The following is a 22,764-nucleotide window of genomic DNA, read 5'->3' as shown; positions in this document are numbered from 1 at the left end:
AAGAGCAAGGAAGTTCTTCATGTCCTAGCCAATATTACTCCATCAACCACCATCACTAAAACAAATTATCAAGTGATTATCATACTGTTGTTCATGGGACCTTGCTGTGTGCAGATTAGCTGACACATTTCCCACATTCCATCAGTGACTGAACTTCAAAAATACTTAATTGGTTGTAAAGTGCTTTGGGACACCCTGAAGTTGTGAAAGGCGCTATATTAATGCAATTCTTTACGTAACTCTAAAGGAGATAAATCTGTACTCTTAGTGGTGTTGTAGTGTCTCCTTGCACCTTGTTACAAACTCACACGAGGCATGTATATATCAGACATGGTCACTCTGTGACCTTCACTTTATTTCCCGGATCAAGGAGTGTTGACCCTGGGTGGGACCTCTCCTTTTATACCTGGAAACCCAGGTGAGGAGTGTCTCCCGCAAGCTCACCCCCTGTGGTCAGGGTATGCATTTCAAGGGTACAGGTACAGTGTGCATGATTTACAGTTACATAACTATTATCATTGCAAGATGGTGAAATACATGACATCACCTCCCCCCTTAAGTCTTTAAGTTCGGAGGTTAAGTCTATCTGGTGGTCGACGCTCTCTCGTGGAGCGCCGCAGTTGTGGCTCTGGTGGCTGAGCCTCGGCACGCGTCTCTGTCAATTGAGGTGATTCCGGCCTGTCCGGGCTGGCCGCAGGGACTGTGCATGCTGAGGGCTGTCTTTGTTGCTCGTCCGCTGGCAGTGGTGTGGGTGTTACCTCATCATGATCTTCTTCCGTTTCCTCCGTGTCTATGCTGAACCTTGTCTTTACTTGGTCCAAGTGTTTGCGACATATCTGCCCATTGTTTAGTCTGACCACCATGACCCTGTTTCCTTCTTTGCCAATTATGGTGCCCTCAAGCCATTTGGGTCCCAAAGCATGGTTAGGAACAAATACCGGGTCATCTATTTCTATACACCTCCCCCTTGAGCCTCGATCATGGAGCTCGGTTTGGGACTGGCACTTGCCCTCAACAATGTCTGCCAGGTCTGGGTGAATGAGGGACAGCCGCGTCTTGAGCGTGCGTTTCATGAGGAGTTCCGCTGGCGGGACTCCCGTGACCGAGTACTGAAGGGAGGGTCCTTGGATGCGTAGCATGCCCTGCTTTATGACTTGGACCGCCCGTTCCGCCTGGCCATTGGAAGCCGGCTTGAACAGCGCTGTCCGGACGTGCTTGATCCCATTGCCGACATAAACTCCTGGAATTCATGGCTGGTAAAACACGGGCCATTGTCGCTGACCAGGATGTCCGGCAAGCCGTGGGTCGCGAAAACCGTACGCAGACTCTCCACTGTGATGGATGTCGTGCATGAGTTCAATGTGATGCACTCAATCCACTTCGGGTATGCATCGACAACGATCAGGAACATTTTCCCCATGAACGGGCCCGCATAGTCTACGTGAATACATGACCATGGCCTGGTGGGCCAGGGCCACGGGCTGAGTGGGGCCTCCCTGGGGGCATTGCCCAGCTGGGCACATGTCGTGCACCTGCGAACCCAGTGTTCCAGGTCTGAGTCAATCCCCGGCCACCATACGTGTGACCGGGCAATGGCCTTCATTAACACGATGCCAGGGTGCTCGCTGTGGAGTTCCCTGATGAACACTTCCCTCCCTTTCTGGGACATGACTACCCGGCTGTCCCATGACAGGCAGTCAGCTTGAATGGAGAGTTCATCCATCCGTCTCTGAAACGGCCTGACTTCCTCGGGGCACGTCCTGTGTGCGGGCGCCCAATTCCCAATCAGGACACATTTCTTTATCATGGATAGGAGGGGGACCCTGTTGGTCCAGAGTTTGATCTGTCGGGCTGTGATGGGGGATCCCGCAGTGTCAAAAGCCTCAACGGCCATGACCATATCGGCGCTCTGCTCCGACGCCCCCTCGGTGGTGGCCAGTGGGAGCCTGCTGAGTGCGTCAATGCAATTTTCGGTGCCTGGCTGGTGCCGTATGGTGTAGTCATATGCAGCCAGCGTGAGGGCCCATCGCTGTATGCGAGCTGACGCATTTGCATTGACAGCCTTGCTGTCGGACAACAGATGTTAACGGCTTGTGATCCATCTCTAGCTCGAACTGTTTACCGAAAAGGCACTGGTCTATCTTTTTCACACAGTACATACACGCGAGTGCCTCCTTCTCGAACATGCCGTATCCACGCTCTGCCTGGGAGAGCGATCTGGAGGCGTAAGCCACCAGTTGGAGTTGGCCGCCATCGTTACCCTGCTGCAACACACACCCAACCCCGTAGGATGATGCATCGCATGTTAAAACCAGTTTTTTTTACAGGGGTCATACAAAGTCAACAGTTTGTTGGAACACAGTAGGTTCCTCGCCTTATTGAAAGCCCGTTCTTGACAATCCCCCCAAAACCATTCATAACCTTTACGGAGGAGCATGTGTAACAGCTCCAACAATGTGCTTAAGTTCGGTAGAAAGTTCCCAAAATAGTTCAAAAGTCCCAGGAATGATCGCAACTCCGACGTGCTGCCGGGCCTGGGCACCCGGCGAATCGCCACAGTTTTTGATTTAGTGGGCCGGATCCCGTCTGCGGCAACCCTCCTGCCCAGGAACTCGACCTCTGGAGCCAAAATGACGCACTTGGCCTTTTTCAGCCGCAAGCCTACCCGATCCAATCGGCGTCGCACCTCCTCCAGGTTGCGGAGGTGTTCCTCGGTGTCTCAACTCATTATAAGGATGTCGTCTTGGAATACGATCATTCCGGGGATGGACTTGAGCAAGCTTTCCATGTTTCGCTGAAAGATAGCCGCTCCGAACGAATGCCAAACGGGCACCTGTTGTAGACAAATAATCCTTTGTGCGTCATGATGGTGGTCAGAATTTTGGAATCTTCTGCCAGTTCCTGAGTCATGTAGGCTGAAGTGAGGTCCAGCTTCGTGAACAGCTTGCCACCTGCCAGCGTGGCAAAAAGGTCCTCCGCTCTCGGAAGCAGGTATTGGTCTTGCAGCGACACTCATTTGATGGTGGCATTGTAGTCGCCACAAATCCTAACCGAGCCATCTGCTTTGAGGACGGGAACGATGGGACTTGCCCAGTCGCTGAATTCAACGGCCGAAATTATGCCCTCTCTGAGCAGCCTGTCCAGTTCACTTTCAATCTTCTCACGCATCTCTGCTCTGGCTTTGTGGTGCACTGGTCTGGCGTCCGGAGTGATGTGTATCACTACTTTAGTGCCCTTGAACGTTCCGACACCGGGTTGAAAGAGTGACTCGAATTTTTGCAATACCTGCGAGCATGAACTTCGCTCCACGGATGAAATGGCGTGCACATTCCCCCATTTCGAATTCATCTCAACTAGCCAACTCCTCCCCAAAAGCGCGGGGCCATTTCCCAGAACAATCCAAAGTGGCAGCTGGTTCTGTAATCCATTATGCGTTACCATCAAATTTGCACTGCCCAGCACTGGGATGATCTCTTTGGTGTACGTACGTAGCTGCGTTTCAATGCGTTCTACTTTGGGCCTGCTAGCTCTGTATGGCCATTGTCTCTCAAATTGTTGGGCGCTCATGAGTGATTGGCTAGCTCCCGTATCCAGTTCCATGTGCACCGGGATGCCATTCAGTAAGACTTTCATCATCATGGGTGGCGTTTTAGTGTATGAGCTATGGACGTCTACCATATGAACTCTCTGAACTTCAGCATCCATGGTTTTTCCCCAGGCCTCATCCTGCATTGCAGACCCCTCATCTGGTTCCTCTGTCTCGCAGACTAGCCTCGCTACTGCCTTTTTGCACATCCTGGTCAAATGTCCAGACATTACAAATCCTACAGGTATAAAGCTGGAACCTGCAGCTTTTGGCAGTGTGTCTACCCCCACACCTCCAGCATGAGCTGAGATTGCTGTTAACAAAAGGACAATTCCCAGACATTCCTCTCTAATGGCCCGTTTGGCTGTTTCTAAGCACTCTAATGGGGGGTGTTAATGGTGAATTGCCAATCCCCTTTCCATTGTCCTTGTTGCGGGCCCACCCTGGAGTTTGTTGCTGCCTGGACGGTGTCGAATTGACCTTGCCTGCCTGCCTGAGCGGTGTCGAATTGCCCTTGCCTGCCTGCGGGGTTCTATATCACTTTTACAACATTAACTCCCTGATTCATCGCAACGTTAAAACCAGGGCTGCATGCGTAAATTAGCTTGGTCTCCTCTTCCCCTGCCATAAAGGTCTGAGCTATCAACGCCGGCCCTTCTAAAGTCAGGTCGTTGGTCTTTATGAGCTTCCTGAAAATGCCGGCATGATTAATGCCCTCGATGAAAAAGTCCCTTAACATCTCCCCCCCCTGCAGGCATCGGAGAACTTACAGAGACTGGTCAAACGCCGCAGTTTCGCCATGAAGTCCGAGACGTTTTGACCCTCCCGACACCGGTGAGAGTAGAACCGGTGCCGGGCCATGTGTACACTACTTGCTGGCTTGAGATGCTCACTGATCAGCTGGCTGAGCTCTTCGAAGGACTTGTCCGCTGGTTTTTGGGGTGCGAGCAGGTCTTTCATCAGCGCATACGTCTGTGGACCACAGCTGGTCAGTAGATGCGCCCTCCGCTTGTCAGCCACTGCATCTTCCAGCCGGTCCTTTGTGACAAAGCTCTGCTGGAGTCTTTCCACAAAGTCGTCCCAGTCCTCACCCACACGGTAGCGTTCCTCTGAGCCACCGGTAGCCATCCTCGTGATTCGGTGATTTCCATTTCTCGTCGCCAAATGTAGTGTCTCTGCACCTTGTTACAAACTCACATGAGCATGTATATATCAGACACGGTCACTCTGTGACCGTCAATTTATTTCCAGGATCAAGGAGTGCTGACCCTGGGTGGGACCTCCCCTTTTATACCCAGAAACCCAGGTGAGGAGTGCCTCCTGCAAGCTCACCCCCTGTGGTCAGGGTGTGCATTTCAAGGGTGCAGGTACAGTGTGCATGAGTTACAGTTACATAACTATGGTCATTGCAAGATGGTGAAATACATGACGGTGTCTCTCAGTTTTGTCTTCTTTTTACAATTAGTGCCTTTCACGTAGAAAGTTGATGTCACTGATGGAAGAGTTCAGTGCCAAATATCTGTCCAAGGCTCTCCCAATCTACAGCTCTAAAGTATCAAACATGAGATAAAGGATAATCAACAGGCACCTGTAAATGTGCAGATATCTCCTTTTTCAAACTTTGATAAACCTTTTTTCAACCAATGATAGATTGTTATCAGCCAATAAACATTACTGAGTAAATCACTTTTTAATTTCAGATTCTTTCGGGACCTGGAGCACCGTATAGAAGAAGACATTGTTATCTCAGATGTCTGTGATATTGTGCATGAACACACTGTCAGACACTTCAATGTCTACATCCCATACGTCACAAACCAGAGCTATCAGGAGACTGCCTATCAACGATCAATGTATGCATCAATGCTGTTTCTGTTTCTGAACAGGAGGCTGGAACAAACCTTGTTACAGTGTGTGCATGTATGCCTGTGCACGTGTCCGAGTAAATGTGCCACTGAGCCTAATAATAGCTGCAATATCTCACCTACATGCATAAAATTTGCTGATGTTAGCTTTGTGATACAGCGTCACAATTGAATTTCAAAGAAACCTGTTTTCTAAACACTCAGCAGGTCAGGCAGCATCTGTGGAGAGAGGAAGGTGGGGTTAATATTTCAGATCTCATGATTCTTCGTCAGATGACGAAGGGCCATGAGACCTAAAACATTAACCCTACCTTCCTCCCGCCACGAATGCATGCTGACCTGCTGATTACTTCCAGCATTTTCTCTTCATTTCAGATTTCCAACATCTGTAGTATTTTGCTTACTATTTTCTCAAGTTGTTTGAACTGACATTTCGCAGTTTTATTGCAAATTATAGCACATCTGACAAGTCAAGAGCACTGATTAACATTGTTAGAATATTGTCAATGGGGAGAGAGTTGCCTGGAATGTGCACTTTGACCTTTCCCATTTCCATTAAAAATATTAGTGCTGTTGCTGAGCTCTTCTATCTAAGGATCTGTGTACAGCGCACGCCTGATATGGCCTCCAATGCCTCCATCAACTCTTGATGCTCTATGCTCATTGATTTTTTTAAATGCATGGCCCCTAATCTGTAGATCTCCAGGCCCCTCATTGGAGAAGTGACACTTTCTGACCTCAAGCATCCTACATACCCTCAGACACCATCCGGGTGACTGGGGCATGTGGGGCAAAGCCAAGTTCTGCACAATATTCAGAAATTGTTACGGGTAAATATTAAGGAAACTTTTGTAATCCTAGGGTTTTAAGGCATTATATGGGAAAGAATGCACAGGTCATTGCTGAATTTAAAAAACGAGTTTAATCAACATTTTAAAGAATGTTGACTTTGCATTTCTTCTTCAAAGGGAAAATAATCTTCAGTTCCGTAATGTGTTGGCTGAGCTCGAGAAAGATCCCAAATGCAGAGGGCTGCCCTTCCCTTCATTTCTTATCCTGCCTTTTCAAAGGATAACACGCTTAAAACTGCTGGTACAGGTAACTACCTGAGATAATTCTATGGATGTCAGATTGATCTTTCAGGCAAATATTTCAATGTCTATTAGTATTGTGATCATTATTTTATGCAATGAAGGAGACCATGTGATGTTACTTCTCATGGGGCATCAACAGTACATTACACCAAACTGCGGGACTGAGTCAAGTACGTCACAGCCTCCATACTACACAGTAAAATGTCATTTCCTTTTTTTTTTTAAACTATTAAGTGCTGTGAATCTTTCTCACCAGTTGGCGTAAATACTATACTCATTTGAACTTGCCTAATGGGGTTTCTTTTCACGGAGACTCAATTAGACATAATACATGAACATTTTGCTGCTTGGGGCTTACTTAGTGGGCTACTGGCCTCAAGAAGGTTTTATATCACATTCCAAAAGAGTGTCCATTATGCACAAGCAATTACAAGTTCTAAAAGAATAAATAAAAGTGTTTTGATTTGTTTTACAACTGAGGCCACTCAAGCAACCGAGAATTAGATTCCCAGTTCAATGCTAAAGGCTGACTATTATTTTACTATCACTTATCGTGGGTGATTGACCCTCATCTCTTCTTAGTTGATAGAATGTTGTGTCATGGCACGATGTTCCACTGGGTGGAAATGTGGAACAGAGATGTGGAGACTTTATTTAGTTTCTTCTCTTCCCCCACTGAGAGCTGTATTTGAAGAAGGTCAAGATACAAGGCAATCAAATAGATGTTTGCTTAAAGTTTCATTTATGTGCATAAAGAATTTTCTGCTCAGTGGCATATGTCTCTGAAATCAATTTTATTTGACAGAATATCTTGAAAACAGCCGAGGAAGAGTCAAAGAGGGAAAGCACAGCTGTGAAGGCACATAAAGAACTTGAAAAGGTACGAGGCTGACATTCTCTTTTTCCTTCTTTATTCAATCTTCTTTCCTCACTCCCTGGGGGTAGTTTTGGCTTTGGACTAATGTAAAACATGCAATATCGGCTCGGATCCCCTTTATACATTTCTCCTGATGTTCATTTCCATGGAAGTCAACCCTTCCCTTTTGTCTTTTTGTTCTTTACTTTTTGCATTTTTGCAAGTATTTAAAATTCTTGACCACCGTATTAAGGTATGCATGTATGTGTTGGTGACGCAGACACCATAAATCATTGCAAAAGACTGTGACAATATACAGGGGTAGATTTTCAATCAGGCCTCCACTCATGCAATATTAGCACCCCTGACCATTCATTTACTGATCCTATCTGATTACATGGGGTCAGCTGCATTTACAGGGTGGGGTCTCCTTGCCCATAATTGGGCTTGGTGATGAGAGCTCACAGAAGGGTGGGTGGAGGAGGAAGGGAGGACAGGGCACACAAAATTACATGTAAATAGTCTTTTAAGGGTAATCTATAAATTAAAACAGATACAATCACTTAAAGATAAATGGCCACATAGGAAGATAAGAATGTTGGTAACCTTTATAAAGGCTGATAATATTTTTAATGGCCATTTTAGCCTGTGCAAAGGCTGATAAGGTCGCAAAAATGCCTGACAAAACCTGGTGGCTGCCACATTAAATGTGGAGGCAGGAAACCAAGTCTGTAGCTAAGTGATGGATTGCTACAACACATAAATCCCTTGTTTGATAGCTGGCAGAATGTTGGTGCACAATGAGATGGTATTGAGGAAGGGGCACTGCTTGCCACTCTAGTGCAGCATTCCCATAGCCTTGTGACTCCTTGAATTCCTGTGAACATTGATAGTAGATACCTTTTCAGGCACTTTCTTTCTTTCTGTTCTACTGAAGTCCTGTGAATTAATCACTTGCAGTTACTTTCCAACTAGCTAGTGGGCAATAACGGTCTTTTTCTGGGACATTTAAAAGCAAACTTACCACAACAAATAAATAAAAATTGTCCCTCAACAATAATGCCACAAATTTAGTATATAAATACTGATAGAAATAATTTTAAAAAACATTAACAAAAATAAAACAGTGTTAACATGGTATTATGAACATTGCAACAAAAAAATACAATGTATGTGCCCCTTTAAGAACTCCATCGTACATGGAATTTTCCTTGCATCCAATCCAAATTGAATTTATAAGGAAAATGCTGCAGAAGCTGAGAAATTGCATCAGGTATTCATTTAAATAATTTTGCATACATTTTGAGGTCTTAATGTGACTATGATACAAAGTAGGTGCAGGCACATTTGCACATAAATTGCAGTCAGATGGAACATTGTAGGCAAAAGGAATCAACTGAAAACATGTCTAATTTTCTGATCTCCTGCAAAAATGGTGCAGATGAACTGAACATTTACCCTCAACACACTGTGGAATGTCTTATTAAATGCACTTATCCTGCACTTAAAGTGGAAATTGTCCTGTGCGTCTTCATTCTACATATGGTCTATGGTATAATCACTGGTTCATTTTAATCATTTACAAGGCCCTTTGGAGCTTTAGACCTCCAGGAAAATGTTATCTACAGAAACTAAGAAAGCAGCAGCTACAAAGTCAGGCATTATTGTTAGACCTCCCTTCCTGGTTGTGGCATCTGCCAAGTCAAATTTACCAATTTAATATCAATGGTTCCTTTATAAAGCAACACAGAAAAATATTTTTATGCACAACTACAGATTAAACCAATCTTGTAAAGAACAAAGGAAGAATTAAATAACACAGGGCACCTGGAGCTTGGTATTTTCTAAATTTGATCATATAAGGATGCATTGATGACAAGGATTTGTCGTATTATTAATAATAATAATATTTTCTTCTTGTTGAAGATTATCAAAGAGTGTAATGAACGTGTGAAGAAAATGAGTAGAACTGAGCAGCTGATCAACTTTGAGAAGAAACTGGAGTTTAAGGTCAAGGTATGAACAGAAAAATAGACTCCTGTCTTCATAAGGATAAATAAATCTGTATGTGTAGGTCAGTATACATAACCTTCAGAGAGGTCTTCAGAACAAAATGCAATCAGACAATTGAAAAAAAAAATTAAAAGATAAAATAAAAAGTAAAAAACACTATTTTTTAGAAGTCATAGATAAGGGTCTGGATTTTCGGCTTGTTTGCGTCTCAGTTAGCACTCTGGAGGGGCGCTAAAGGGTGTCTAAAGCTGTTACAGCGGGCCGGTAAATTTGGCTCATGATTTGCAGCGGCGCAAAAACTTACTGCCCCGTCCTCTAGTTTCACTGAGATCATGACGTCAATCGTCGTGCAATGCTCCACTAGCGCCCCGGGTGCAAAATTCGGCCCTAATACCTTATTAAACGTCCTCCCCAGGGAAAGGTCTAAAAAACCAGGTGTTCCCAGGGTGCAGCAGGTGGTCTTGGCAGTCTATTTAAATGGAGGGATGAGGATCCTACATCCTAGGTCACATTGACTGCAACAGTTGTGCACGTCATGTTGTGTGAAGCTCCGACTTGAAAGCGGCAGTGTTATCTGCCATTACAGTGTCCTTACAACGTCATTGAGAGAACTTAATGGGGGCATTACTAGTTCGCCAGCATATCATGCTCCATGCTATTGCCAGGTGGTGTCAAGCTAGAAGAAGGGCTCTTGGCCAAGTCGGCCCACAGATGAGCAGAGGTCGAAGATGTCTGGGGAGGAGGGATTACCCCCCATGGGTTTACAGACACCAACGCTCATACCTCCAGCTCTCTTGAGGAGCAGTGTATGAAAAGGCTGCACTTACGAAAGGAAGTGCTGCCAGAGATATGCCTTCTCCTACAGGCAGACCGATGCCTGGGCTGCTCTGGAGGCAGCCTTCAATATGCCCTCAACAGGTTTCCAAATTCATTGTAGTGTGCTGCATATTGCACAACTTGGTCATCAGGAGGGGCCAGGCACTGCCAGTGGGGATTGCATACCCACCTCTGGAGGAGGAGGACGATGAAGAGGAGCCTGACGAGTGCCCCATTGGATAGCCACCCCATCCACGGGGGAGGCAGTGTGGAGATGCTGCCAGACCAAGAGTCGCACATTGCCAGCTCATAATGGACTGGTTCTCCTAAATGGAGGAAACTGAGGGATGGAGCTAATACTGAACACGCTATGTGCACCCATAAAGGCACATCTCCGGTGAACGTTGGAATGATACACAAGACACCAATGGCAAAGGATGAATCATAAATGTTACTGCAACAAAATAACAAAAACTTCCCCCACCAAAATAAATCCATACAATATACAACGTTATGTTGCAGGGCGCTGAATAACAATGAAGTCCCTTAAATCAATAACATTTTTTAACGCTACGATTTTCGGCTGGGGCGTAAAAACGTCCCTGTGTAATGCCTAATTTTACATCCTCAATCACGAAGCTAATTTTTTGCTGAATGGCGCAAACATTTTCCAGGCGGTACCAGGACCTCCCCACTGCCATTACGGCCTCGAAATCTCAAAAGCCGAAAATCCAGCCCAAAAGTGTGCCAAAATGAGTATATTTTAAAAAGAATTCACTAATTGTAATTCGGTAGACTTCTGTGGAACTATGGCTTCCAGTTGATCAATATCATTAAGGAATTTTGACCAGTAACCATAGGGAGATCAATTATTTTATTGTTACCAAAGATTGCATCTAACCCACACCTGTACTCCTTCCCAGTCTGTGCCCATCATCTCCCATTCCCGATGGCTGCTGAAGGAAGGTGAAGTGGAACAAATGTCAGGACAAAAAGCAACACGAACCTTTAGGAAGAAGAAACTGTTCACGCCAGTCTACCTGATTCTGTTCAATGATCTTTTTCTAATAACCAAGAAACATTCCTAGTGAGTCCTTGCAAAAAACGTCAAAGATAACAGAAATGTGGAGGAAATTAAATTCAACTATCATGTGGTTATATGTAATGTGGATGGCTTTAAGGCTTATAATTGCCATCTGAGGTTTATTCCTGTTAGAATTGTAGTTTTTGCCCAATAGTGTTGCTTCATACCATGTAGATTTTGCAAACTGATTTTCTGGCTGCTGTATTATCAAGAATGTCTAGTTTATGAAGGACAGGCATTTCAAGGGTATCGAGGCAGTGGTATGTATGTGAGTATGCAATGGTTTGTTTACAATATGTTTTTTTTTATCGTTTCAAAGGTACAATCTGGATAGAAAAGCTTTCATTAGGGAGCTGGGTGATGGGTGGGTTTGACACTGGCCATTCACCTCTGGGCACTTGGGTTCAAGTCCAGCCCAGACTGATGGAATGAAAGTCTCCCCTGTCTGCTGGCTGTAATGGTCCTATGTGAAATGAGTTTGGAAAGTCTCAATCCAGGTCCTACTGGACATGGCTCTACAGCACAAAAGAGTTGTAAATTCGACACTAACTAGCAATCTCCCTTAGAGAAATCACAGAATGGTTGGTGTGGGAAATGGAAAGGATGTAATGTTGGTGCAACTGGGGTTATTCTTCTGAGGCACTTTTTGGGGATAGGTTAGAGGCAGCTTCACTCTACAACTGGCTGTACGATATCTGACCTGTAAGTGGTTGGTGCTGACACTGGTTGCCTGAAATGGGAAAATTCTCCATTGCCCACACTGACATTCCTCCTGTTGATGAGCACAAAAAATCACCATATAGGAGGAATATCCCTTTACAAATATTACACTTATAATAATTGCAGTTTACACACTTGACTGCCATCATCCATGATACTTCTTCATAGTTCCGATATAATATCAGAGCAAAAACAGAAAGAAAAATTTTCAATTTCTGTACTCTTGGCCTAGGAGTGTAGAATTGTAAAATTTACCATAAAGTACCACTGGTAGTTCTGAAGGAAATGGATCAGTGTTGATAGTGAAATATCTTATGATGTAGCTTTAACCTCTATTTAAGTTGTAAAAGTATACGGTACAATATTATGACTGAATCCATTCAGACTTTCCAATCACATCACTGAGGGACAGAAAAATATTGTTTTATACTGATGATTCCAGAATTGTCTCTTAAATCATACACTATTTATTGGACAAACTCTGTGGAAATTCTCTTCAAACTATTCAGCAGCATGGTGGCTCTTAACTGTTATATTTATTTTTTCTAGTGGTGACAGATATGAAGTGTTTGACTACGCACTTCGAGGCCTCCTCCGGATCCAAGAGTTGGAAGACCAGGGCCAGACACTTGCAAATGTATTCGCGCTACGACTCTTGGAGAACAGCAATGACCGAGAGATCCAATATATGTTGAAAGCAAAGTCACTGTAAGTATCTCAACAGAAGGACTCTGAAATAAAAATGGAAAATTGCTGGAAATGTCCAATCAGGCTTTTGAATTTCTGTCGAATCCCTCCAAGTTCCCTCAATAATTTAGGCAGAAGATTGGTTCCACCAATACCCCACCACAGAAAGCTCCAGGAGCAGGTCTGTTAGCATCAGAGAGAATAGGCAGGCTAATATTTTGGATAGGGACCTATCCTAATGAAAAATCTCCAGTCTGTATTTCCAACATTTTCTGTCTTATTTCAGATTTCCAGCATTTGTAATTTTTCCTTTTTTTAATCTCCACCATAAGATCCTCTAATTATCGGCCAACTAATGGGTTCTATGAAGCAGTATGTAAATGGTGCTGGGGTGTGGATCCTGCTACCTACAAGGCTGATTATTGCTTTATTCTACCAGAATGTGCAGCTGCAATTCTTTTACACTTCAGCCTGTGGGATGTGACATCCATACGGCAAAACTAATCTCTTCATATCATTTTTCCCCTAGTTACTTATTTGTGAATGTGATCAGTATTTATGAGAACAGCAGGGCTGGCTGTCATCGCACTTAGTCTTGAAAGGAAGCATTTCAAAAATAAATCAGCACACAGTTATTCAGTAAAAGTTATGCAAATAATACTCTAATAATATACAAGATGGAAGATCTTTCAAAGCTTCTGCTGTCAAAGCTGTTCTCAAACCTGTTTGATTTGAAATTTCAATGGACCCAGTCTTTCTGCTACCAGAACTACAGTCATTATGTTGATCAGTGTAATAGTTAATGTATCATATTTCGCCCAATATTCTTTAACTGTAATGCAGTGTCTCTAATCCTTATCTGTACTGTAGATGAGAGATATATGTATCTCCTGTAACTATAACAGTTAAATGCAGAAAGTATTATTCAGAATTTCAGTCGATTATGTTAAAACTATAGAATTATTATATTCATTACAATGCACTAATGCATTATGTAGATTTTCCTTACACAGCTGTAATGTTACATTCCTAATACTCACATTACCTTGATAACTTAAGAAGCAAGTGGAAATAATGGTAGGTGAGCAATATTGCTTCATCTTCACCATTTTCCCAACATTTTTTGATGAGGAAACAGAGGATGGATGAGGGAAGTGCAGTTGATGTGTGTATGGACTTTCAAAAGGAATTTGGTAACGTACAACATATTATATTTGTTAGCAAAATTGAAGACCATGGCATAATAATGACTTTTATTTATATAGCGCCTTTAACGTAGTAAAACATCCCAAGGCGCTTCACATTAATTTTACAACACGTTAGATATTGACCATTGAGGGAAAGAGAGAAAAAGCATGAGAAAGAAGTGTAAAAAGAGGTTAAAGGCTCGGGTCCGAAGCGGCAGCCAAAATAGACACGGGAGAAAATTTTAAAAAGAAATTCAAATTACATTGTAAATAGTACAATAAGGAATATACAATAGTAAAATCAGTATAATAAAGATTAATTATAATTAAACAAAATATACCATAATTATAAATTAAGTTCAAATTAGAAAATCAGCAATTGAATCAAATTAAATCAGTTATTAGCTTTCTTTAAGATTAATTCCCTGTCCAGTGATTCAATTAGTATGGAAGAACCAATCATTGTCCTCCATCCTGTGATGTCATAATATTACAACTTTTTATTTCTCATTTTGTCCTCTTGATAGGACCTGTAAAAGCTCCAGGCTCGAGCTGCCTCCGTCTGCTCCAGACTCGAGCTGCCTCTGTTGTCAGGGAGATGACGATGTTTAAATCTCCCTTCAACTGCTCCAGTCTCGTGTTCCTCCGTTTTCAGGGAGATGCTGATGTTTAAATCTCCCTCTGTCTGCTCCAGGCTCGAGCTGCCTCCGTTGTCAGGGAGACAATGATGTTTAAATCTCCCTCCAGCTAATCCAGGCTCAAGCTGACTCCGTTGTCAGGGAGACACTGATGTTTAAATCTCCCACCAGCTGCTCTAGGCTTGCACTGCCACCATTGTCAGGGAGACGCTGATGTTTGATGATAAGGGCAATAGCAGCATGAATACAAAATTGGCTACGGGATAGAACAGAGAATGAAGATGACTGGTTGTTTTACAGGCTGGAGTGAGGTATACAGCGGAGTTCCCTAAGATTCAGTCCCAGGACTACTGCTGTTTTTTGATATACATTAATGACTTGGACTTGGGAGTGCAGGGCACACTTTCGAAATTTGCAGATGACAGGTTACTTGGAAGTGTAATAAACAGTGAGGGAGATAGACATAGACAGGCTGGTGGCATAAGTGGACATCTGGCAGATGAAGTTCAATGCAGCAAAGTGTGTGGTGATGCATTTTGGTAGGAAGAATGAGGGGAGACAATACATCATACAATTCTAAAGGGAGTGCATGAACAGAGAGACCTGGGGATGTTTGTGCACAATTCTTTGAAGATGGCAGGAAATGTGAACAAAGCAGTTAATAAAACATATGGTATCCTGGACTTTAAAAATAGAGGCATAGAGTACAATAGCCAGGAAGTTACGTTAAACCTTTCTAAGACACTAGTGGTCCCAGCTGGAGTATTGTGTCCAGTTCTGGGCACCACACTTTAGGAAGGACGTGAAGGTTTTGGAGTGGGTACACAAAAGATTTACTAGAATCCAGGGATGAGGGATTACAGTTACGTGGATAGTCTGGAGAAGCTGGGGTTGTTCCAGTTAGAGCAGAGAAAGCTAAGAGGAGATTTGATAGAGTTGTTTAAAATTATGACGGATTTAGAAAGAGTAAACAAAGAGAAACTGTTTCCAATGGCTGAAGGGTTGATAACCAGAGGGTACAGATTTAAGGTGATTGGCAAACGAACCAAAGCGACATAAGGAAAAAATTTTTCATACAACGAGCGGTTAGGATTTGGATTGCACTGCCTGATAGGGTGGTGGATACAGATTCAATAGCAGCCTTCAAAGGGGAATTGGATAAATACTTGAAGGAAGAAAAACTGCAGGGATATAGGAAAAGAGCGGGGGAGTGGGACTAACTGGATTGCTCTTCGAAAGAGCCGGCGCAGACTCGATGGGCTGAATGACCTCCTTCTGTGCCGTACAATTCTATGTCAATGTCGACGAAGTGGAGGAGAAGCATCCGGGAAGTCGCCAAACACCTCGAGTCTCTTCGCTGGGAGCATGCGGAAGCCAAGCACAAACAGCGGAAGGAGCGCATGACAACCCAAGCACCCCACCTACCCGTCCCTTCAACCACCACCTGCCACCCCTGTGACAGAGACTCTAGGTCCCGCATTGGTCTCATTATTCACTTTAGAACTCATACCAGTGTGGAAGCAAGTCATCCTCGACTCCGTGGGACTGTCTAAGAAGAGACTAATCTGTGATTCTCCGATTTTCAGAACTGGCAGAAATACCATTCAACTTGAATTTATAGAAGCCACAGGGTCATTATGCCTACTATTTGACAATTTGGTTATCGGCTGAAAATTTACCACCAAGTCAAAAATAAGAAAAGCCACTTTACTTATAAAATGGTGTTGATAACAAAATGTCTCTTGGAAATGTAATGGGCCAAACAAAGAATGATTCTCAGTTTTACACTGAAAAGGTTTTTGCAAATAAAAATGCAAAGTTTTTCACCTGTTCTGATGTACATGGAAAAGTATAGCAGCTTATATCACACCTGGGATGTTACAGTGCTTGAGCTTTTCTGGGTTTTTTCTCCTCTATTTTACTGATTTTAATTGTCCACAAATTTATTTTGCAGGAGTGATAAGAAACGCTGGGTCCATGCACTCGTTCCGAACCGAAGAACAAAGTATGTTTCTCCCAGCTCATTGCATTGGGGTAAGGCTTTATGTAGTCATTTGCTCCTACCCAGGTATCTACCTAACCGTACTCTCTGTCTTTGATCAGGGGTGGATTTTTGTCCCTTGTATATTTTTCTCTAATTTCTTACACTAACATTCAATGAGCAAACAAATAGTAGCATCCTACTCCTGTAACCAACAAAAAGGAGAAAGAGCTTTACTCAGCACTTAAACTGTGCTTTATCTGACCCAGTACTGGGTGCCCGAAATGGAATTTCCCTTGACGCTATAAGCACAAAAGTCAAAAGAATTGACTGTTAGTCTTATGTTCAGAACAACTCCACAAGCCTGTATGCTGTAAGTTCAAACTGATATGACTTTAGTCTCTTTAATCAAACTCCAGAGAGCTGAAGCAGCATGGCAGATAACCTTTTATACTTGCTTGCTCGTGGTGTGCAGGTGACCTTTGGGTCTCCAAACAGGTGCGCCCCCTGGTGACTAGTCTTACACTATTATAAAGTTTACATAGATAACAGTTAGACTAATCATATTGCGCAGTGCAAATATTTACATTTTCCTCTCCACCCCTTGTCTGCAGATAAAATATATTGTAATTAAATGAAAAGAGGCTTGTAAGAAATCTTAGTTATCCAAAGACTGTCCATTTTTTTCATCTGTTGATAATCAAAGGATTACCGCTCTCTTACAATCTCACTAATGTTTGTTGACTCTACCAGATTGTCCCCAGGTGCAGTGTGTCCAGAGGTACACAGCGCAGGAACCTGATGAGCTCTCGTTGGAAGCTGCTGACATCCTCAATGTTGTGGAATGGACAGTAGATGGTAAACATCATTTCTGCGAAGTACAGTTGCAAATTCAGTATTTTAATAAATCACCCATCTCAGCCTTGCATTGTGTTAGTCCCACTAACATGGAGAGTATCTGATTTTATCCCAGTTTCTATAGTGATGGGTTCTCTGTGCTGTAGTACTCCAGGTCACTGGGAGAGCACAAAGAAGAAGCATTAGATTAGGTAGTAGTGCACATTAGTTGGATACTGAGTCAGTAACACCAGGGTGGCAAATAGCAACAAAACACAGATCTCATCAAGGGAAATAACATTTGGCAGCACTTCATTGTGACAAGAGAATATTCTTGTAATTGTATTGCACACTTTAACATTAGATGAGAGAAATGGTACCCTTGACAGTCGGAGTCTTTGTCAAATCAGTCTAAGGTTGAAGGACTCCTGAATCAGATCCTGACAGACGGCTCTGGTGGCTGGAAATTGTGGGTCACGAGCATCATCTTCAGCATGCTCAATCTCTCATGGGTCTTCACCCAGAGCCAGCTGAGGGCCCAGCTTCTCTGATAGCTCCATGTCTCTTCCACATTGCACAGCAAAGTTGTACAGACTTCGATGTAAGGCACAATAATAGCTGGCTTCTAATTTAGGAAATCTCAAATGTATCAAGGCATCCGACTCCCTGATTTACCATTCCCTCAACAAATGTGTCCTCATGTACTGATCTCCTTATACCCGGGTTCAGCAGGTATATCTGGATGCTGCCCAGATGTCATAATCCATGACTGCATTGGTCTCCAAGGAGCCAAGCTCCCACTCTTTTCACACTGGGTCAAACAAACAGTAGGCCAAGATTGCTGCCAGGAAAGCAGGCATAACCCTGTGTAAATGATCACAGACTAGCTGCACATTGATCGAGTGGAAGCCCTTGAGATACATGAAGGCTCCACTATTTTGGGCAGCAGCACCCACGTTAACACGTGAACATTTTGGGAACATGCTGAATTTGGGCAAAACCCAGGCCTTCTCCTTCTGTGAATGGTCGTTTACTGGGAAACCAATGAACCTATTTGCTCTGGAAAGCAATGCATCAATCACCTGCTGTTTTATTTTACTGGCCTGCAGATTGGCTGAGATTACTGGTGTTCCCTGTGGCAATCTGGAAGGGGCCAAAGGCAATGAAGGTTCAGGTCTATACTCGATTTTACAGTAACAGGCAGTACTATGTGTACCCTGGAAATTGATTACAGGTCCTCTTGCAGCACATATCACAATACTGTCTCCTTGGAAAAGCATAGCCTCCAAATGTATCACTCCAGTGACAAGCACAAGAATGTGTGACTTTACCAGTATACTCGGTTGGCAGGGTAAAGGTGGATAGCAGTAGGCCTTCTACTAGGCGGTGATGCTAAATGGCATTCTTGCATTCTTTGACTTCCTCTTCTTCCTGTAAGTAACCCAGATAAAGAGGAAATCCCATAAGGACATATATAACCCAAAGAGCTCGAAACGTGCAAAAATCACAACACACTTATAATCCCTCCTACATACCCGCTTCATGCACAGGAGCCACGTAACGCCTGTTTTTGCAGTCACAATATGGCCTTCTATGGCTCCAAAATGACGGGTAGGACTGGAAGTGCACCACCTGCCATATTGGGTAAGGACAAATAGTCCTTTACCAAGCCTGAGGCAGGTGTTAGGACATTTGGGTATATAAATCAGGGGCTGAATGCCTGCTTGAGGTCCCCGCTCCAACATTGGTTTTCCGCGAGGCTATCTCGACCTCCAACAAGGCCTGGATTACTTAATTTCACAACAGAGAAAAGATGTCATGGCAACTAAATAAATTTTAATCAGAAAGTTCTGAAGAACAGTAAACAACCTAAAGATATTTAAATAATGAGAAAAGTTAGTAATATAATTTATGAAGTTTTCTCTTGAAATCAGTTTAAGCTGAGTCTGGCAACATTCTTAGATTCAAAGCCCTCCCTCTGATTTATAATGAAAGTTTAAAAAAAAATACATGCCAATCATTTCATGTTGAGGGTCCAGTCTGCATGTCAGTGGTTGATGAAAATCATAGCAGAGTCGGCTCCTATTTGCTCAATGCTGTTCTTACCATTAATGGGAGTGATTCTTGCCCCTGCATAATATGTGAAATTATTGTGAATGTGAGACTTCCCGCCTATAGTATGGAGCGTCGGGAATCACAGTTGGACTGTTGCACTGAGGGAACAGGGAGGAATTGATGACAATGAAGGGAAGCATGGAGAACAATAAAGTCCCGAAGGAGGAAGAAATGAAGAGGAGAGGCCAAGGGGCAGAAACAGGGGTGATAGTTGAGGGGAGAAGATGAAAGAAGCTAGAGACGGCATTCTGTGGTGGGGAGGGGGGTGGGGAAGGAGAGTGGTGAGGCACAAAGGAGTGGCGGTTTGAATTGGTTTGCGGGGTGGTGGCGGGAGGGGGCGCTGCCTGTATGAATTGGTGGGGGGGGGGGGAAAGGGGGAGAAAGAGTGCCTGTATGAGTTTGTGGGGGGGTGGGGGGAGAGTGTCTATGAATTGGTGGGGGGGGGGTAAGTGCCTGTGTGAATTGGTGGGGGGGGGGGGCGCCTGTATGAATTGGTGGGGGTGGGAGGGAGAGTGCCTGTATGAATTGGTGGGGGTGGGAGGGAGAGTGCCTATATGAATTGGTGAGGAAGAGTGCCTCTATGAATTGGTGGGGGGGGGGGTGGGGGTGCCTTTATGAATTGGTGGGGGTGGGGGAAGAGTGCCTGTGTGAATTGGTGGGGGGGGAAGTGCCTGTATGAATTGGTGGTGGGGGGCGGGGGGAGGCTTGTATGAATTGGTAGGAGGGGCGGGGGGGAGAGAGTGCCTGTATGAATTGTTGGGGGCAGTGACAGTGTAAAGTGAGGAAGGAAACAGAGGCGGCTTGAAAGGTGGGTGGAAGAAAAGTATAAAGTTGAACTGGTTTGAAAGCAGAGAAAAGTGCCAAGTTAAACAGAGGGGGGCGATGAAGAAGAATGCCATTATTAAGTGATGGCAGGGGTTGGAAAAGGAGAATTAAAAGGATGAGGGGTTGAATGTGGTGCAGTGAATATGAATCTGGTATGGAGGAGATTGAGTGGCCGCCAGATTATCGCCCAGGTGTGATGATGAAAATCTACCACATGGTAATCCAAGTTCAAATTGTTTATATATTGCAGTATATTGGGCCCAAAGACTTCCTCAGTTTATGTAAATTTGACATTTTTTAAGTGTTATTATTATCTTCAATGAATAAATTATTAACAACTGGGTCATTTGGCGACTGAATGGAGGAATGGATTAACATGCAGGTCCTGAAATTTTTTGGGGTACTAGTGTATAAATGCATTTGTCTCAATATTCTTCATCCACTATTTGAAGAGACAGTTAATTGTTTTTAGATTAGCAAGAGGCAAATTTAATTCTCCCTTGTAAATACAGTGCAAAAAGATATTCATTTTTTCTTCGCCAGTGCTATAAGTGGCCTATAAGTCATAGATGATGACAGCAGATACCAAAAGTGAAAAAGTGCCCTACTGTCTAGAAGTAACATCTCTTTGAAAAACACAAACTTTAATTAAAACATATTTGGTTTAAAAAAGGATTAAAGTTTTTGAAAAGTGCATTTAAAAATTACTTGGATATGCACTTGAAGTGCCATAACCTACAAGGCTACGGACCAAGAGCTGGAAAATGGGATAAGGCTAGATAGCTCTTTTTCGGCCAGCACAGACACGATGGGCCGAATGGCTTCCTTCTGTGTGATAAACTTCTGTGATTCTGCGAACGGAATAGGAATTGATATGTTAGGAGAGTAGACATTGATAATAAGTGTGATTCTAGACTTGGTCTTTCAGGCTGGATATTAGGAGATCGTTTGCACGATGGAGAGAAAGGTTGGTTTCCAAGACAAATGGTCGAGGAGATCAAAAATCCACAACTCCGAGCTCAGAACAGGAAAGAATGTTATAGAATCTATAAGGCGGAGGAATGCCATGGAAGTAAGAACAAGGAAGGGAGAAAATTTACCAACAGAAATCTGATCCATCAGCGGTGATAGAATCTTACTCTTTTGTCCTGCCTGCACTTTTGACAGATTGCGAAACTCCCATCATTCTGCATGGCAGTGTTAACAGTGACTTTTTTTACCAGAAAACTGCAGATTGTGAAAAGTTTTTACTTAATTCAAAGAATGCTACATTTTAAAAATTATTTCATCTACACAGTAAAAGCACGATTCAAAGTGAATATTTTCCATCTGCAAAATTCAGCCACTAAATACATTGAAGGGAGATTATTAGGACGGTTTTTTAACCAAACAAAGGTTAATTCCAGCTAAAATTTACTGGCAGCTATGTAGATACAGAAGAAAATACTTGAATTAGAATAAATCCTGCTACACTTGGATAATGTTTAAATGGCAAGAGATCAGAGGATGAATTTTAACATGGAAAGCTACAGATAAAATCTCTATCTTGAAGAATCCTTTAAGAATTACACTCCATATTATAGCTAAATGCTGTAAGTCTCTGTATGAATGGTAAGGTCACCTGTGAAAATGTAGTAGGTCTTTTGCACCAGTGCTGTATGTTTCTTCAACAAGCCCACACAACGTCATATAACGGGTCAATTATGTTTATTACATATTTGACCAAAAGGCTCCCAGAAGGGAATTTACATAAAACTGTTCAAATCTCTGGCATTTAGCCAGCAGTATTTTAGTTCCTAGCCTTAACCCCAGAGATTATTATTTGGTATGTTACTTTCTAAATATAAACTAAGGCATTTTGCTGATATTCCCAATGAAATGTTTCTTGGTTACAAGGAGCCACATTAAAGATACCAACTACCACATGAAGAATTAAACTGGAAAATGAAATTTGACTAAGGTAAATATCTAAAAATAAGTTTAGGAAGGGAGGCACTATACTCAGTAACCAATATCATGAAGATTATTCATTCAGCTTCAGTCTAAATCCTGTTGCTATTTCTACATGCAATAGATGGTGGAATAGAAGAGAAGAGAAATCAGTTGCAGTTCAGGACTTCTGTGCAGACAAATGACAACTCTGGTAATAGGCTTTTAAAGATGAATAGTGAGGGGAACTGATATTAAGAAAACAACTTTCATTAACCTGCAAGCTGAAATTATAGCTGTCTTTCACAAAATGACCCTTCCTCAGTTGCTGAATTTTGGGAGTTTTTCTATCAAACTGGAGCACTTGGTTGCAATAAAGTTAACCATTTCAGTGAAGAGAAAAAGCGTTGTCTTCAGCCCTCACCATAACTTCTGTTCTATCACCACAGATTTAATCCGCCTCCCTGGGCACGGTTTCAGGCTGTTCGTAACCTTGGGATCCTATTTGACCCAGTTGAGCTAGTGACCCCG

General features: G+C 43.2%; 1 protein-coding gene across 1 annotated transcript in view; it reads left to right on the top strand.

Annotated features, from left to right (window-relative positions):
* ngef (neuronal guanine nucleotide exchange factor) overlaps positions 1 to 22,383 on the top strand; it is a 55,314-nt gene extending 32,931 nt beyond the window's left edge. Inside the window, exons 8-16 of the mRNA XM_070882256.1 lie at positions 5,287 to 5,439; positions 6,420 to 6,549; positions 7,351 to 7,425; positions 9,328 to 9,417; positions 11,154 to 11,317; positions 12,584 to 12,742; positions 16,501 to 16,580; positions 17,281 to 17,385; positions 21,233 to 22,383. Of these exons, the coding sequence (XP_070738357.1) occupies positions 5,287 to 5,439; positions 6,420 to 6,549; positions 7,351 to 7,425; positions 9,328 to 9,417; positions 11,154 to 11,317; positions 12,584 to 12,742; positions 16,501 to 16,580; positions 17,281 to 17,385; positions 21,233 to 21,432 (1,156 nt within the window). The 3' untranslated portion in view covers positions 21,433 to 22,383. The remainder of the gene's footprint in view (positions 1 to 5,286; positions 5,440 to 6,419; positions 6,550 to 7,350; positions 7,426 to 9,327; positions 9,418 to 11,153; positions 11,318 to 12,583; positions 12,743 to 16,500; positions 16,581 to 17,280; positions 17,386 to 21,232) is intronic.
* Positions 22,384 to 22,764: the final 381 nt, after the last annotated feature.

The sequence above is a fragment of the Pristiophorus japonicus genome, chromosome 6 (assembly GCF_044704955.1).
Source record: "Pristiophorus japonicus isolate sPriJap1 chromosome 6, sPriJap1.hap1, whole genome shotgun sequence".
Taxonomy (NCBI): domain Eukaryota; kingdom Metazoa; phylum Chordata; class Chondrichthyes; family Pristiophoridae; genus Pristiophorus; species Pristiophorus japonicus.
The sequence above is the reverse complement of the archived record's forward strand: the minus strand, read 5'-3'. Positions and strand labels throughout refer to the sequence as shown.